This window comes from Phyllobates terribilis, unplaced genomic scaffold (genome assembly GCF_046119375.1).
Source record: "Phyllobates terribilis strain yellow unplaced genomic scaffold, ASM4611937v1 Scaffold_8__6_contigs__length_399053987, whole genome shotgun sequence".
Lineage (NCBI taxonomy): Eukaryota > Metazoa > Chordata > Amphibia > Anura > Dendrobatidae > Phyllobates > Phyllobates terribilis.
In genome coordinates this window covers 260,113,193-260,131,775 of record NW_027362768.1, presented here as the reverse complement: position 1 = coordinate 260,131,775, position 18,583 = coordinate 260,113,193, and the positions used below count along the sequence as shown (strand labels likewise).

At 44.4% G+C, this 18,583-nt stretch overlaps 1 protein-coding gene across 2 annotated transcripts in view; it reads left to right on the top strand.

Moving 5' to 3' along the window:
• Positions 1-15,456, top strand: part of LOC141157206 (40-kDa huntingtin-associated protein-like) — a 46,281-nt gene extending 30,825 nt beyond the window's left edge. Inside the window, exons 10-12 of one of the 2 annotated variants that reach the window (XM_073644192.1) lie at positions 4,335-4,381; positions 5,880-5,935; positions 14,170-15,456. In XM_073644192.1, coding sequence (XP_073500293.1) covers positions 4,335-4,381; positions 5,880-5,935; positions 14,170-14,251 — 185 coding nt within the window. In that variant the 3' untranslated portion in view covers positions 14,252-15,456. The remainder of the gene's footprint in view (positions 1-4,334; positions 4,382-5,879; positions 5,936-14,169) is intronic. The other variant, XM_073644193.1, reaches the window with a different exon arrangement.
• The last annotated feature ends 3,127 nt before the right edge of the window (positions 15,457-18,583 follow it).

Here is an 18,583-nt window from a genome sequence, read left to right as displayed (position 1 = left end):
CTTCTAGAGCATAAACCAGCTGAGCTCTGATCATTTACTATAGGTGACCTGGCCCAGTGTTTTTTTCTGAGCGCTAACTATGTCTAGAGATCAGGTTGAAATGGCACAGCACTGAAAGAAGGGTAACACCCTAGTAGGGGAACGGTCACAATTTAAATAGTTATTGTCACTCCAAAAACTCTATTTAAACCTCTTATACAGTCCCATTGGAGACTTAGCCCTTCTAAAAAAAAATACACCTGCAGTAATGATTTCCCTTCTTTATTTGAACAGAAAACATTGTATTTCATATGTAAATAAGGGGTCATTTGGTGCAAAGGATTCAGTGCATTATTTTGCCCCAGTAATTAACATGTCGCTCTCCTCCCCTTAGCTTGATTGACAGCTGTCTCTTGTCCAGAGCGACCACTGCATGAATTGGATCACTGACACTGAAGGACCTGATCAGGTGCACACACAGTGACGGTGCTGGTGCGCGGTCATCCCTCACTCCTGTCTGCAGCGCCCACTCATTGCGCACAGGATCACACTGTAACGAGCCGGCGCTGCAGAAAGGAGCGAGGGATGATCATGCTCCCACACTGACTAGTCATTTACACATGAAATCAAATTAAAGAAGGGAAATCTATACCGCTGGTGTGATATGTATAGGGGCTAAGTCCCCAATGGGACTGTATAAGTAGTTTAACTCTAGATTTAGGGGTGACAGACCTCCCTTAATGATGACCCAGCACTTATGTGCATGAGGTTGTTGGGAAAGATAGCCGTTTGCCAGGCTGACCGCTAGCTAATGTTTATGGACATTTTTGGAGGTCTTTGGTGTAATATTGTACATTCAGAGATGGGAGAGGGCAATATTTGCTAGACTAGACCCCAATAAAACACTTCAAAATGATCCCCACTAATGCAATAAAAGCCACATACCCACAATGTATCTATAAATGGAGATGACCCTGCTCCATTACCATAAGTAGTTAGCACATTGACATACATGCAGGCTAAGAGCGCAATGGGAACCAGCTGGAATACTGGGAGTTGTGTTAGGGAGAAGCTGTCACTTGTTTTCCATGGTGTAAATGCTGCTGCTCTCCTGAGTCTGCCATTGCTTCTCTAGTGTTCCCATTACTCTATGTACTGAGATATCGCCTCTGTTCTCTGTATATCAATGTATTCTTGTGACTCAGTTGGACATGGTCATCATTTCTTCTCTGTGGGAATGTTGCTGACCACGCCAAGTTGGCTAAATAACTAGATTTATATAAAGAGAAGAAAGGGCCATGTCTCAGGAACAGAGAGGAGCACAGACAAAAGAAAAACGTCACCAGCCCAAGAGCAGGGACATTTACTCCAAGTAAAATAAATTCCATATTTATTGGAAGTGAGAGGTCCTCTGTAAGCTTCACCTCTCTTTCAGGATAGGGTCATACAACCGCTTTCTCCTCATCCCAGAAAACCCGAAAGATTGTTCTGATCAGGCTTTGATCAGTGGCGTCAGTTTTTCTCAGACCGATTTTTTTCACGGACCCATAGACTTGCATTGCCAATTTTAACTCAACACTTGGATCAAATTTGGATTTTTTATTCCACTGACCATTCGATCCGAGGAAAAAATTGGACATGTGCACAGCCCAATAGAATGACTGCTATCTGTGAAAACTACAGCTAGCACTTGTCCGAGAAAACTGGTTGTCTGCACGAGCCCTTAATCTGGATCTGAATTTACCACCCCATTAAAGGAAATCTGTCAGCAGGTTTTTGCTATGTAATCTGAGAACAGCATGGTGTAAAGACAGAGACCTTGATTCCAGCGATGTGTCACTTATTGTGCTGCTTGATGTAGTTGAATGAAATCAGTGTTTTATCAGCAGGAGATTATCACTACAGGACTAGTTGTCTTATGTCATGTAGCCCTCCTGCTCTGTATAACCCCTCCTCCATCACTGATTGGCAGCGCTCTGCCTATGCACAGTGTACACAGAAATCTGCCAATGAGTGGTGTGGGCGGGGTTACACAGAGCTCAGCATTCAGAGAACTGCTAGATCTGCAGCAGAGAAAATAGGGATTTTATCAAAAATACACCCAGTAAGTGATACATCACTGGAATCAGGGTCTTTGCCCCTACATTATTCTGATCTCAGAGCTTAAACCTGGTGACAAATTCCCCTTATTGCCTTTAGCTAACAAAGAAATTACTAGAACCATGCTGGAGAAAATATTTCTCTACAATTAGTGGCTTTGGTAATATCCTTGTAATTATAGGATTGAATCTTCAGGCTTTTTATGTCATCACTAAGGTATGGAATGGCAGAACAATGACATACAGATGTTCTTGTGGCTCTTTAGGGTGTAGTTTGCTTTATAGTTTATCATGGTAAGTATTTCTGGATTCCATAAACACAAGGCAGCCGTGATTCACCGAGAGTGTCTGATACTGTAATAATGTCTGACTCCTCACTGACAGAACACTGGAGTAATGTCTGACTCCTCACTGACAGAACACTGCAGTAATGTCTGACTCCTCACTGACGGAACGCTGGAGTAATGTCTGACTCCTCACTGACAGAACACTGGAGTAATGTCTGACTCCTCACTGACAGAACGCTGGAGTAATGTCTGACTCCTCACTGACAGAACACTGGCGTAATGTCTGACTCCTCACTGACAGAACACTGGAGTAATGTCTGACTCCTCACTGACAGAACACTGGAGTAATGTCTGACTCCTCACTGACAGAACACTGGAGTAATGTCTGACTCCTCACTGACAGAACGCTGGAGTAATGTCTGACTCCTCACTGACAGAACGCTGGAGTAATGTCTGACTCCTCACTGACAGAACACTGGCGTAATGTCTGACTCCTCACTGACAGAACGCTGGAGTAATGTCTGACTCCTCACTGACAGAACGCTGGAGTAATGTCTGACTCCTCACTGACAGAACACTGGAGTAATGTCTGACTCCTCACTGACAGAACGCTGGAGTAATGTCTGACTCCTCACTGACAGAACACTGCAGTAATGTCTGACTCCTCACTGACAGAACACTGGAGTAATGTCTGACTCCTCACTGACAGAACACTGGAGTAATGTCTGACTCCTCACTGACAGAACGCTGGAGTAATGTCTGACTCCTCACTGACAGAACACTGGAGTAATGTCTGACTCCTCACTGACAGAACGCTGGAGTAATGTCTGACTCCTCACTGACAGAACGCTGGAGTAATGTCTGACTCCTCACTGACAGAACGCTGCAGTAATGTCTGACTCCTCACTGACAGAACGCTGCAGTAATGTCTGACTCCTCACTGACAGAACACTGGAGTAATGTCTGACTCCTCACTGACAGAACGCTGGAGTAATGTCTGACTCCTCACTGACAGAACACTGGAGTAATGTCTGACTCCTCACTGACAGAACGCTGGAGTAATGTCTGACTCCTCACTGACAGAACACTGGAGTAATGTCTGACTCCTCACTGACAGAACACTGGAGTAATGTCTGACTCCTCACTGACAGAACACTGGAGTAATGTCTGACTCCTCACTGACAGAACACTGCAGTAATGTCTGACTCCTCACTGACAGAACGCTGGAGTAATGTCTGACTCCTCACTGACAGAACGCTGGAGTAATGTCTGACTCCTCACTGACAGAACACTGCAGTAATGTCTGACTCCTCACTGACAGAACACTGCAGTAATGTCTGACTCCTCACTGACAGAACACTGGAGTAATGTCTGACTCCTCCCTGACAGAACACTGCAGTAATGTCTGACTCCTCACTGACAGAACGCTGGAGTAATGTCTGACTCCTCACTGACAGAACACTGGAGTAATGTCTGACTCCTCACTGACAGAACGCTGGAGTAATGTCTGACTCCTCACTGACAGAACGCTGGAGTAATGTCTGACTCCTCACTGACAGAACACTGGAGTAATGTCTGACTCCTCACTGACAGAACGCTGCAGTAATGTCTGACTCCAAACTGACAGAACACTGGAGTAATGTCTGACTCCTCACTGACAGAACGCTGGAGTAATGTCTGACTCCTCACTGACAGAACGCTGGAGTAATGTCTGACTCCTCACTGACAGAACGCTGCAGTAATGTCTGACTCCTCACTGACAGAACGCTGCAGTAATGTCTGACTCCTCACTGACAGAACGCTGGAGTAATGTCTGACTCCTCACTGACAGAACGCTGCAGTAATGTCTGACTCCTCACTGACAGAACACTGCAGTAATGTCTGACTCCTCACTGACAGAACGCTGCAGTAATGTCTGACTCCTCACTGACAGAACACTGTCACCTTTATTTCTTTTTTTTCCCCGCAGTGAATTACCTGACGGAGGAGGTGTTCTTATTGTTACAGTCTGTTGTGGTAAATATCTCAAAATACCTTTGAATTCTGATATAAAGTGTCTATATGATCGTGAGATTGGAATGTAACTCCTACAGAAGTCACAGAAATGTCTGCCACTGACTCACAGCTGACTTGGGTCTGCAGGAATCCATTCATTCTCTCCAGAGAGGAGCCCGTTCACATGGATAAAATGATTTCTGCAGGAAATCTGTGTCATGTAATCGTCTCCTCATTCATCGCCAGCACATCTGTACATTGTATTCTGTGAATCCAGGCTGCTTTTATTTCGTAAATTGTTACCTGATTTATCTGCAGCTGCTCTGGTTTGGTAGGGATGAGTTCACACCTCTCAGTCATAGTGTTTTTTGTTACAGTTTATGCATTGCTGCGTACTTTAGCGTCACTTCTATACTTCAAAAAGTGCAAGAAAGCAACAAAAACATCACGTGTGAATGCACCCTAAAGAGTAGTTCTCCTGATAAATGCTGGCATTAGGTTGCTAGCAGGGTATACAGAGGTGTGCTAACCGGGGCGTGCCGACGGCCGCTAACCGGGGCGTGCCGACGGCCGCTAACCGGGGCGTGCCGGCAAAAAACACAGCATCAAAATGGACAAAGTTTTTCCAAATTATACAGGAGCAAGGACGTGTGAATTAGACCACATATATGGGGGCTCTTTGGGTCAGTGCAGAATATTGCAGCTGACCATTCATCTGAAACTCCACACTAACTGCGGTGGCCATTGTTTCAACAATTTAGTTTCATAATCATGCGTCCATTGGCCATTGTGGTGCGGGGGATGTGACGTGTATGGCCAACTGCACTGTGTGGTCTCACCCTATCAAACCCGTACAGCAATTTTGTGCCAAAGACAGCAAATTTGCATCAAGTGAGATTCACATTTACTTGTTGAGCTCACTCAAGTCTCCATCCTGTTCTTCCAACAGTGGAAACCAGAGTCTCGGCTCACCATGAAGCAGGGTTTCATGTTTTTCTACCTCAATCTGTTTTGAATCCTTTTATCTCTTTTTTAAAGTAGACAACTTAGGCAAAGAAATCAGAAGAAGCTTCCATTGTTTCGTCTTTTGTATCAAAGAGATTGTCCTCTTTATATATAATCTGTAGAAGAGGGTGGGTAATGGAAGAAAGGAATAAGCAGCTGACTGATGTAAGGAATTTCAGATGTTCTGTCTTGTGTAGTCACTTGGTGGAGCCACGTCTTGTAGAAAACCAACCCTTCTCCCCATCAGCACCGCACATTTACATCTTGAATGAGGGGCGAGCGACTCGGGGTTCGTTTCCAGGTGTGGATGGAAGTATCAAGCTTTCAAGTACCAAGCTTTTATCTGTGCTTATGCAGTTGATGGATGACCACATAACTAGTGTAGGCTAATAAAAAAAGACATAGCTAACGAGGCATGGGGCTTCCCTGTACGGTTAAGCTTGGCAGAACTTCTATAGTGCGTAAACTTAGAATGTGCCTATTTTTCTTTGACCAGTCCTGTTTTTACTTACAGATGGCATGCCAGGAAAACGATGTGGAGTCGCTAAAAATTTTGCAGGTTGAACTTTGGTATGTGCATCAGATGAATATTCATTTTAAACTGTTAAGACACTGATTATGTTACCGACATTTTATCTATTTCAGTTTCGGTGGAAAACCACAGTGACAGCTAGACATAAAACATAATTTCCCCATACAGTACTATAGCTCTCGTACAAGTTCTATGTGTGTTTGTCACAGTTAGAGGTGTTAGGGGTAACATTTCTCCTGCTAAAGAGGGACATGCCAGTATAAGGAGACTTATATACGCCATGCATGCTCATGTGGAAAATTTAAATTTGCAAATGGCCTCTTCAGAAGGGTAGGGGACTAAAACTCTAATGCCACCTAATGGAAGCAGCAATCCTATAAGTCACTATCCACCCTTTAACGAACCTTGTTATATGACTTTTTAGATAAAAGCCAAACCAGCATCTCAATTTGCAGACACAATGTTTCTGGCTATTGCCCCCTCCTCAGTGCAAAGCATGAGATCCGATTTAGATGTACGATGGACCTGGGGTTTAAGGGGTAATGTTTCTCCATGTGGAGAGTGACATGCCTGATATGCCAGTATAAGGATAATTACTGCCATACACGTTACCTTTAAGACCCCATTCAGAGTCCTCTCCTACAGCTAAATCAGATCTCATGCTTTGCACTGAGGAGGGGCAATATCCCAAACTACCTCTTCATCACTGCAATATCCCGAAACACGTCTGCAAATTGAGATTCTGATTTGGCTTTTATCCGAAGTCATATGGCAAGGCTCGTTAAAGGGCTGATATTTACTTTTAGGATTTCTACTTCCAGTAGGTGGCGCTATAGTTCTAGTCGTCGTGCTCTCTGAAGAGGCAATTTGCATATTTCACAGATAGAACTTGTACCTATGATAGTTTATGGGGCTGTTGATATGTCCTTGTTTTTTTTTTTGCAGACTGAGAAATGTCCAATTTGATTCAGTTTTTGGATCAAATTTTGCAATGCAAGTCTATGGGTCTGTGATGAAAAAATTGGTCATCACTCGGATGTTGTCCATTTTTCACGGACCATTTGATATGAGAAGATTGAGAACCCTTCTTTTGTTTTTGTTTATTTTCATCCAAGACTCACTGTTGAATCTGATGACACTCTGATGGTAAAAACTGACACTGACCAAACTCTGGTAAAGTGATCAGAAACGCTGATGAAACGCTGTCTGTGACTTAGGCCTTGGGCTCCTTTCAACCTGACAAATCGAACCCGGCTCTACTGCACCAAATTTACCGCACCATAGGGCTCTGCATCTGTCTGATTACTAGATAGACACATCCTATGTGAAATTTATTTTATATGCTCATTTATCTTTTTTTTGCCAAAACTTTCTTGAATATGGCAATTGACATGACAGTCATAGAAATATACAATTTTCACCCCAATTTTCCAACTGCGCAAATTAGTGCAATTTCTTATCCATAAGCAGACCTCACTTGGAGCAAGGTCAACGTGCAAGCTCACACACAACTGGACATTTGGGAACATCCCTTTATCCAGGACTTCTTCATGTGCTTATAGAAGGGGCTAGTCCCGGAAACACCCGGTTGTGTGCAAGCGTGCATGCTGACATTACTCCATGTCTGGTCTGCTTATACTTATGGACTTGCACTAATTTGTGCATTCAGATTGGATTTGCGCATTTGTGGTGAATGTTTTTTATGACTGTCCTGCCAATTGCCATGTTCGAGAAAGTTTCTTTATCGCTTCATTGGGGGACTCAGGTAACCATGGGTGTGTGCTGCTGTCGCTAGGAGGCTGACACTATGCTAGAAAAAAAGGCATGGTCTCCTCCTCGGCAGTATACACCCTCCTACAGGCACTAAGCTCATCAGTTTAAGCTTAGTGTTTGTAGGAGGCGGACCTGGATCTCACCCCAGATCCGTTTTTCCCTTTTCTTACAAGTTTCTCGTTGTTTTTATTAATATTTTCACTTTTTTTTCTTAGATTCTTCCTTCCCAGGGTAACAGGGTGTAATTCACCACCCTGTTTTCCTGCACATGTGCGGCCGAGAGAGCAATGTGGTGTCACCCACATCGCCAACTCTCCGCACGCGAGGCAAGACACCTATCCTGTCACCCATTGGTGATCAGGAGGATTGGAGAAGAGCGGTCCTGCCTCAAAATCCCACCCCCAGCCCTCTCCTCGGAGCAGGCTGGGAGGAAGTCGGGGCCACTAGCAGTGGCATTCCCCCTTGACAGGGGTCGATCCTGTCTTCTGCACAGTCAATTACCGGGACTGTGCGGGATGGATGCCTTCCTGTGACCCCCTCTACCCTTGGGGGCTCCGGACACCATCCTTCGCTGGAGGACAGAGAACCAGGCAGCAGGACACAGCAGATACTCGTTTCCCATATGCCTTAACCCCTGCAGCCAGATCCCTGACGCTTACCCTGCAGCCAGCTACGGCAAGAGGCTCATGTCAATCTCCAGGCGCTTACACGGGAGCACAGACTGCAGCACTGCCACTGCAAAAATCTGTAGCATAGCCACCGCAAGGATCTGCTGTCCCGCATTCTGCAGCGTCAGCGCCGCGGTCCCACACTACCCACCGTAGTATCGACCCAGAGGGGGAGCCCCACCTATTGAGCACCGCACCAACGGCAGTATCCCCAGACCAGGAACCGCAATAATCCAGGCCCCGGCTCTGGCCTACTCAATGACACGCCTCTTTTCTTTGTCCAAGCTAGTGCATACCGCCCAGACCGCACCCACTTCCTCAACCCCTGGTCGCAGCGTCCCCACTCCGCGCCCATAACGTCAGAGGTCCGCCCATTCCCGGACCCGACGTCCTCCCATCGTCACTATACAAAACGCCCACGCACCGCCCACTCCCGGCTTGCATGAAGGCTTCTTTCATTAAAACCATCATAGGGAGGGGGGGAAGGGCAGAGAAATGAGGGCAAAACTCTTGCTTCCCTCAGAAACGCCTCTGATTCAGCACACACACTGCATCACTCAGACACATACATATGCGCAGGCCCTGGCAGCCTCTCTCCCATCCCTCTCCCAATATTAACTCACTATGCCTGCTCCCTCGGTAATAAAAAGTGGTCCACAGGTAAGACCTCTGCGTTCTGCCCAGCTTGCAGCCCTTTCAGCATGTCTGCCTCTCAGGAGCCCCCTGCCGCTCGGGACAATAACTCACCCCCTCTCTCATTCAGTGTCAGACCTCACCAAGATTTCACAATCCCTGGTACAGGTCATGGAACGCTTACCTATGATTTCAGGTGCCTCCTCCGCTCCTAGCGCTCCGCTGCTGGATTCGCAGGCAAACAGCCACAGCGCCCACACCGATAAGTCTGGAGCCAGACCCAGGAAAAGGATGCTCTCTCCCAAACTGCTTTCCGCTCTGTCCTCGCCTGAATCCTTACCTAGATCGGTCTCAGAATCCGACTCAGATTCTGATTCCGACTCAGACCAAAGATCAAAGAGCAGGACATGGTCGACAGCATCATTACGGCGGTCAACCAAACTCTCAACATCAAGGAAGACGAGCCCCGCCCCCCTCGAACGTTTTCAACCCATAAGGAATTCGAAGGAATACTAGCCAAACACCGGGACCACCCTGACAAGCGTTTTTCAACTTGACACACTTTATCCCTTCAACTTGAACTGGTCTCCCAGTGGTCAGAATCGCCCTCAGTGGAGCCTCCAGTGTCTAGACTTTCTTTCAAGACAACTCTAGCACTGCCAGATGGATCGTCCCTTAAGGACACTACTGACAAACAAGTAGAATCACTTATAAAGTCCGCCTACGAGGCATCAGGAGCTTCACTCTGCCCCCTTTTCGCTTCCACATGGGTGGCTAAATCTGTCTCCGCCTGGGCAAGGATCTTCCGTCAGGGTCTCCGTGCCCCAGCCCTCCAGAGAACATGGCGGACTTAGCAGACCAAATCGCACACACTGTGAAGTATTTGTTATCCTCTTTTCTAGACGCAGCCGACTGCACAGCACAAGCTAGCAGTAATATAGCCATTCGTAGAATCCTCTGGCTTAAGGCTTGGAATGCTGACCCACATTCCAAGAAGTCCTTCACCAAGCTACCCTTTCAGGGCTCTCGTTTGTTCGCGGATAACCTAGATCAGCTTATTTCAGAAGCCACAGCACCTCCCTCCCACAGCCTATGCCCAAAACGTCCGTTCAATCCCAGACGAACCCCTCAGTTTAGTCCCTTTCATTCTTTCTCATCCTCCAGAAATCAACCCCAACATGACCGACATCCGGTCCAAAGAGAAAGAAGAAAGCCTTCATTCAAACCCAGTCCCAGTGCCCCTGGGTCAGGGAGATAGTTTCCACAGGCTACTAGATAGAATTGTCATCAATCCCACGCAGCCGCTTTTTTTTTCTCCAGGCCTCCAAGAGAGCAGTCTCAGGTTTTAGTTTTTTTCTACACCATTGACGCACTCCTGTCTTCAGGAGTCATCATTCTGGTTCTTCAAGGGGTTTTATTCAAACCTTTTCGTAGTCACAAAAAAGGATGGACCTCAAACTTCTAAACCGCAAGATGCGACTACGTTACTTCAGAATGGAATCGCTCCGCTCAGTTACCTCTTCTATGTAACCACAGGAGTATCTTGCCACGGTTGACATTCAGGATGCCTACCTTCACATCCCGATCTGCAAGGCTCACCAATGGTTCCTCCGGTTTGCAACCAGGAACAACCATTACCAATTCACAGCTCTCCCATTTGGCCTAGCCTTAGTCCCCACAGTGTTAACAAAGGTCATGGCAACCGTCATAACTGGACGACTTATTGATCAAGGGGCCTTCCAACCAGGACTGCTACCACAGTCTCCAGATCACATTAAACACCCTCTCCCAGCTGGATGGATAGTGAATAGGGCCAAGTCAGACCTAATCCCTTCCCAGCGCCTGACCTCCTTGGGCATGATGTTTGACACCTCCCAGGCCAAGGTCCTCCTGCACGAGAACAAAATATCAGACCTCGAACAAGGGATTTGTCTCCTAACAAGACCCTGCCACCTGCAACTCTGTATGCGAGTCCTGGAAAAGATGGTTGCAGCCATGGAAGCCGTTCCCTTCTCTCCGTTCCATACCCGTCCGCTTCAACTGACCCTCTTGTCAGCATGGGACAAGAAACCGTCCTCCCTAGATCGCCCCATCCTTCTGCCTTTCTGAGTCAGACGATCCCTAAGGTGGTGGACCTTACCTCACCACACCCGCACCGGGAGATCGTTTCTTCCCCTCAAATGGCTAGTGATCACCACAGACGCCAGTCTCATCGGATGAGGAGCTGTTTTCCTTCACCACACGGTGCAGGGTCGCTGGACCTGCCTTTTCAGATACAGTCAGACAATGACACGGCCGTGGCTTACATAAATCATCAGTGCGGCACCTGAAGCAGGCCCGTGCTCTTAGAAGTCTCACGTATCCTTCTCTGGGCCGAACACAACGTGGCAGCAATATCAGCAGTCCACATACCGAGGGTAGAGAACTGGGCTGCAGACTTCCTAAGTCGCCAAGGCCTGTCCTCGGGCGAGTGGTCTCTCCACCCAGAGATGTTCGACCAGATTTGCAAAACATGGGGGACCCCTGACATCGACCTAATGGCGTCACGAGCGAACCTAAAGGTCCCCCACTTTGTAAACAGGACTAGGGGACCCAAAGGCAGTCGTCTGCGATGCTCTAGTCATCCCATGGACTCAATTTCGCCTTCCGTATCTCTTTCTGTCCTTTCCGCTGATTCCCAGAGTAATCAAAAAGATCAAACTAGAAAGAGTTCCGGTGCTACTCGTGGCTCCAAACTGGCCCAGAAGGGCCTTGTACCTTGAGATAATCAGTCTACTTTCAGACGTCCCGTGGAAGTTCCCAGAGCGCGCAGACCTGCTCTCTCAGGGCCCACTCTTCCTCCCGAATTCTTGATATCTCAATTTTAATGGTATGGCCGTTGAAGGCGCTGTACTAAATAACGCAGGCTTCTCCCCACAAGTTATACAAACCATGATCATCGCCAAAAAGCCCGCTTCATCACGTATATACCATCGCATTGGGAAGGCTTTTTTTTTTTTTAGATGGTGCGAGATTAACCAATCAGAACCCATGTCATTCTCCCTAGCCGCCATCCTGGACTTCCTCCACGCAGGCCTTGATACTGGCCTATCACTCACCACAATCAAGGGCCAGGTTTCTGCTCTCTCCATTCTGTTTCAGTGTGACCTAGCTTCAAAATCTCAGGTTAAGACCTTCCTCCAAGGAGTAGCCCATCTAGCTCCACCATACTGGCAGCCAGTAGATCCTTGGGATCTGAACCTAGTCTTAGGAGGCCTTCGGGTCCCCCCTTTCGAGCCTACCCCTTTTGGGACTGCTTTTGGACGTCCCATTGTTACCTGTGTCCCCCAATGAAGCGATAAAGAAAGAAGGATTTTTGGTACTTACCGTAAAATCTCTTTCTTGGATCCTTCATTGGGGGACACAGCACCCTCCCTATTTTCGTGCCTATGTCTGTTTTTGTAATGCCTCAAGTTTGCCAGAACGTGCCTAATGCCGGCCCACAGACCTACAGTATTATTAGCTTTCAGACATATTGTACTGCTATGCATCTCCTACTGCTTTGTTCACTAACTGACGAGCTTAGTGCCAGTAGATGGGTGTATACTGCCGAGGAAGAGCTAACGCCTTTTTTACTAGCATAGTGTCAGCCTCCTAGCGACAGCAGCACACACCCATGGTTACCTGAGTCCCCCAATGAAGGCTCCAAGAAAGAGATTTTACAGTAAGTACCAAAAATCCTTCTTTTTGCAATATAGCTAGCATTTTTTTGTAAAGAAGATATGAAATGATCTCCGCTTAGTTTGTCTGTATCTGTGGATGTGAGGGGGTGCGAGAGACCCCTATATGCACATTGTGCTTTCCTAGGTGCAATACGTAAGCTTGAGATTGCTTTTGGACGTATATTCAGTAGAGTAAGGACTGCTATTACCGACACAATACCACTGTGTGAATGACGGCTTGCACTAGTTTCCATAGAACCAGCTCTATGTTGGCAGTGAATTATGGCACATCCTTTTCCACTGACCGTTTTTCATGCAGTTTTGCATGTATAGGGGATGCTATGCCACTAAATGCCAGTGTGGACAATACCATGCCACTAAACGCTCACTGGTAAGGTTCTGCTCTATAGACTTTTGAATCATTTTTTTCCTCTATTATTTGATGATTTTTTTTTACACCATGTGCACTTATTTATTACGTAATAAACAAAGAACTGTTCTTCTAGACAGTGTCTAATCTTGCTTTAATCTTTCATTAATCCTTGAAGGAATCCTAAAGCGGCATGTTTTCCATTATTGATGTTATGCAATTCCCGGTCTCCTCCGCAGTATGCTGGACATATGTTTCCATTTATCTGTGTAACTGTCAGATTGCTGTAATATCAATTAATATTCAAGTGTTAATGTAGTATTTCTTGATGGATCGGGCTATGAACGCCTCGTTTACACATGTCAGCATATTTTTAGCTTTTTGTAGTGAAGGAATAAAAGCGGCACCCTATTACAACCTGTACATTACATTTACTATGTATGGTAATTAAAGGGGTTGTGCGGCCTTAGGGTACAAGTCTGCAGTCACCGTATGTGACTGCAGGCTTGTGAATCCTCACATCGCGCACACGACGCACTGTGTAGATTCAACGGTACCGGGATCGGCGGGCGTCTGACTGCAAGTATGTCATTTGCATACATGAAGTCAAGTTCAAACTAGATGGGGCTAGCAATGCTTAATACAAATGTGTTGAGCGAGGCCAGACACAGTCTAGTTGGAATGTGGCCGGTAGTATTCAAATTGCATAGTTGCAGTCACATAACTGATGTTACTGGTGCCGGTGAATCCTGACTGTGCACACTGTACACTGTGAGGACTCGCAAGTCTGCAGTCACATAGATTACCTGCAGACTTGTAGCCTAAGGCCGAAAATTCTTCTAAGGGTTTTCATAGAGATAAATATGCCATAAAAATTAATTTTAAACATATTTTTGCCTAAATAACCAAATGTATTATGTTATCATTGAAAAGAGTAGAGTAATAAGAATGAATGAATATATAATGTATTTGTTGCTATATAACTGTACATTTAGTGTCCTTTTCACTTTGATCTTACAAGTTCAGTGTCATGAGCTTCTGACATGGCAGCATATATTTTGTTTTTACGTATATGACACTTGTTTGATGACATCTACCAACTAACACATTATTCTTCATACTTACAGGCCTCTTCTGACAGCAGAACAGAACCACTTATTACATCTGGTTCTTCAAGAAATGATTTCCCCTTCAGGTCAAGGCATATAGACCATGACAGACATGAGGCTTATTATAAGTTCACGGCCCCACTATCAGTATTTGGTCAGTATTTTTTCTCAGGAGTGGGAGCCAAAACCAGGTGAGGAACAATCAGAGAAAAGGTATAATAGAAACAAGTCACCAATTCTGCATTTATCACCCACTCCTGAGAAAAAATACTGACCAAATACTGATAGTGGGGCCGTGACCTACTTTGTACAATCATGGTTAGCCAAAAGTCATTTAAAGAAGAATCAGTCATGCTGGTGACTGCAGATGTGTATTCCTCAATGTCTGTTGCTGCAGCTTTATACGATGTTGATGCACACTTTTAAAGGAAACCTGTCACCTGATTCATGCTGCCCAGACTGTATTATTCTCTGAAATGCTCTGACGTTTTAGAGAAAATGTGCTTTGAAGATCTGCCTGGACACTAGACCATTCGGGTACTGCTCCTGGCCGTCTCATCCCAGCGCTGCTATAGGTGATTGACGAGTATCTCACTATGTACACGCAGGAGAGAAACCCGTTGATCACCTGCAGCGGCGCTGGTTGGAGCCGGCCAGGGGCACAGCTTGGCTAGTCTCAGTCAGATCTTTAAAGTATATCATGTCTGAAATGCCGAAGCGTTTCAGAGAGTGCTCTACCTGGCTGCAACTTATGCGTCCATGTGATTTCTATGATTGTTTCCCTTTAAAATATATTTGTATGACATTAAGATGTTGCAAAGCTGAACCAATGAAGGGCCAGATTCACCATTTGTGCTTTTTTGTCACTTTTTTTTTGTCTTGTGGAATTCATTGATGGTTTTGGAGACCGGAGTAGATATGCACAAAAATTTTCTGACACTTTAAAAAGTCGCAATTAATGGATCAGCCGAAACCTCTGGAAACTTCAAAGCCCACTCGCAATGGCGAACACATAAAAATGACTTTTAAAAAAGGTGCAAATTGAAAGAAGAATGGGAGCGTGTTAAAAACTGGTAAAAAATAACAAAAACTAGACAAGAAAAAGGCACAAATACAATAATGAATCGGTCCTCCGTGTTGTCCCGAGGCTAGTCCTGGTGAACTGTTCATTTTAAAATGATCTGATTACATTTTTCAAATCACAATTAATTTTGTTTCTCAGAACTGTCCATAGTTATAAAGTTCTATAATGAAGTAGTATCTTATTTATGACAAAATGTCAATAAATTGTTTTTTTCAGTAGTATTTAATTTGTTTTCTAAATAAATTGTGATTTGTCCACATTGCTGCACTTTTCATTCATAAGAAATTCTACAATATTTTACACATTCTTAGAGAAAGTTATAAAAATCAGACATTTTGAGGGCACAAGATCGAAATATTAGTCAATTATTCATGTACTAGAAAGTGGATTTGCTAAACCGATGTCTGATTGTCATTGAAATGGGGAATTGAAAGAATCTCCAAATTTTCACTTGAAAGAATCTCCAAATTTTCACTTTCAAAAGAGAATATATCATCAGAAGATTACGTATCTTTTAGGTCAAGCTTTTATGGTAAACGTGTATTTTTTTTAATTTTGATTATTTTATAGATTGCTATAGTAAAAGTATTCTAAAATCTTGTATTTCCACTCTGTCACCCAGGGCTGTGGAGTCGGTAAGACAAACTTCCGACTCCTCAATTTCCCTGACTCCCGACTCCACAGCACTGCCTCACTACTGAGCGTGTACATAAAGTGCAGCACAGATTCATCTCAATAAAGGCCGAGATCCTTAGATCAGGAACAGATGATACATTTATAAGACATTTCATAACTTTCCCAAATTCTCATGAAAAAATGTACAGCACATCCTGCATTGTACTACTGTACCCAATTTACTGTATATTTTAGGAGTCGGTCCATTTTATACCAACTCCAACTCCACAGTCCTGCTGTCACCTAGTCAAAAATTAGGCTATTTCCTGCTCTGTAGAAATCACTATTCCGCAGTGATCTTGCTATCATCAGAGACAGGATTACAATAAATACATTTTTTTATACAAATAATACACGATCATATCATTTGCAATAGTTCATGAACATATCTTCCAGCCACCCCCTTTCTGCACAGTCACAGAGCATGCCTATATATTTATTTTACTTACAAAGCGCCATTAATTCCACAGTGCTTTACAGACATCAGTCTACCTAGAAAACTATTCTGTAGAAGTGAATGTATCAGATCCTGTCTATTGCTTTTATTATCCATTGTGGTAGATTGGCTCACTCTGCTGCACATAGAGGTAGACAAAGGAACACTGTCTCTTTAAATCTTCCGCTGGTTTATTAAGAGTACTTCATAAACCATGGCAACGTTGGCAAAACAAACACGGCCTTCTCAGTCTAACAGGAAAAACAACATAACGTATGGCATAGTCCTTGTTGCTATGGTCAACCACCCTCTTCAGGAACAAACAACACAAGGTGTAGCTTTCCTTTACATAACAATTCAGCTCCAGAGCTTTCACCTCCAAGCCCACCCCACACACACACTGCTCTAGAAAGCTGAGTATTTATCCTCTGAACTCCTCCCACTCTGCAGCTGTTTAATCACCCTAGCACTAAACAGCTGATTAACCCCTCATTACTTCATGTGCTGGAGCATTTTCCTATGTTTATATTACTGAAGCTAACAATCTCAATGCTACATATCTCCCCTCCAGTACTTTCCCAGTGACTTTGTTACATATTCCCCCTCTGCCCAAAGCAGGGTTTTTTGGCACCTTCAGTCACCAATCAAGGAAGTATAAACAGGGCATCTGCATTACCATGCAGGTTCCCAGGCCTGTGTTCCACCTGAAAGTTGAAGTCCTGTAGCCCTGAGTTTCAACTATTGGAACGCCATCTCTGCTTCAAGAGACCATTTGGCCATCGACTTCTTCGTGCCCTTAAGAAAGTCGGTCAATGGTGCGGCTATCATGGTGAAATTCAGGATACACCGCTGATAGTATCCCACCATTCTCAGAAATGCCCGAACCTGTTTCTTGGAGACCCTTTTTGGACAATTTTGGATTGCTTCCACCTTATTCATTTGTGGCTTTACTTTGCTTCTTCAGACGATATAGCCCAGGTATTTTCACTTCTTTTTCCTGATAACACGCTTCTTTGGGTTTATGGTAAAAAAAAACCCTTCCTCAGCGCGTCCATCACGGCCTGGACCTTCTTCAGATGACTTCCCTAATCCAGGCTGACTACTTTTTGTAAGGGGCTAAGATCCGGTCCATCAGTGAATATGCATAGCGGTACCAGAGCGCCAATAACAGGGCAAAAATATTAAAAGGACTGGTTTAATACACACAACGTGTTTCGGTGGACACAGCCACCTTCATCAGGTGTGACAAGCAGCAAACAATTGATCCTTATATACATTTGACTAGGTATACAATTACTTAAAAGGGGCGGGGCCAGATACAGAGTAATACCTCTATATTAACCCCTTGAGTTCATATATGCTCAATAGAGTAAAAAGGATTGTTATAAATTAATACCCAATGAAGCATATAGGGTTCTTATAAAAAGGATTCGCTGTATAAAAACTTGTGAATCCTATAATCATAATACTTAATAGGATATATTGTTATCTACCACCCTATATTTTATATTATAAAAAAAAATAATAATAATAATTTTTACATACAACATAAAACAAGATCCTCAAAAAAACTTTTTATTGAGGGGTATAACTTTCATTCTTGAGAACAATGTATTTTCTTTTGAGGGGGTGATGTATCGGCAGCTGAGGGGCTGCGCGATGGGGACGAGGTTTGCCCCCAGTTATGCAAATCTATATATGGGGGCATTCGAGTCTATCAACATCGCTCGGCGCCGATAAATCCATCGTTATGTACCGCCGCTTTATAGATGATCTGTTTATCATATGGAGGGGAAATACTGTGGAGGCTGCCAAATTTATTGATGAATTAAACTCTAACGACTGGGGTCTTTCCTTTACCTCTACCATATCTGAGAGTAATATTCAATATCTTGACCTTCAGATAAATATAGACAATTCGGGTAAAATATCCACATCTGCCCACTTTAAGGAAGTGGATGTAAATAGCTATCTTGAATTTGACAGTGGCCATCTACCCAGCTGGATTAGAAATATTCCATACGGTCAATATTGGCGTGTCAGAAAAAATTGTACACATGATTCGGATTTTTTTCTGGAATCTAAGGTTTTACAAAAACGTTTTAGAGCTAAGGGATACCCCCAGAAATTATTAAAGGATGCTTTCTCCAAAACTAGATCCCTATCACAGAACTTGTGTATCAACAAATCCAAGAATACCAGCCAAGAGCCATACAACGATTTCAGTTATACAACGA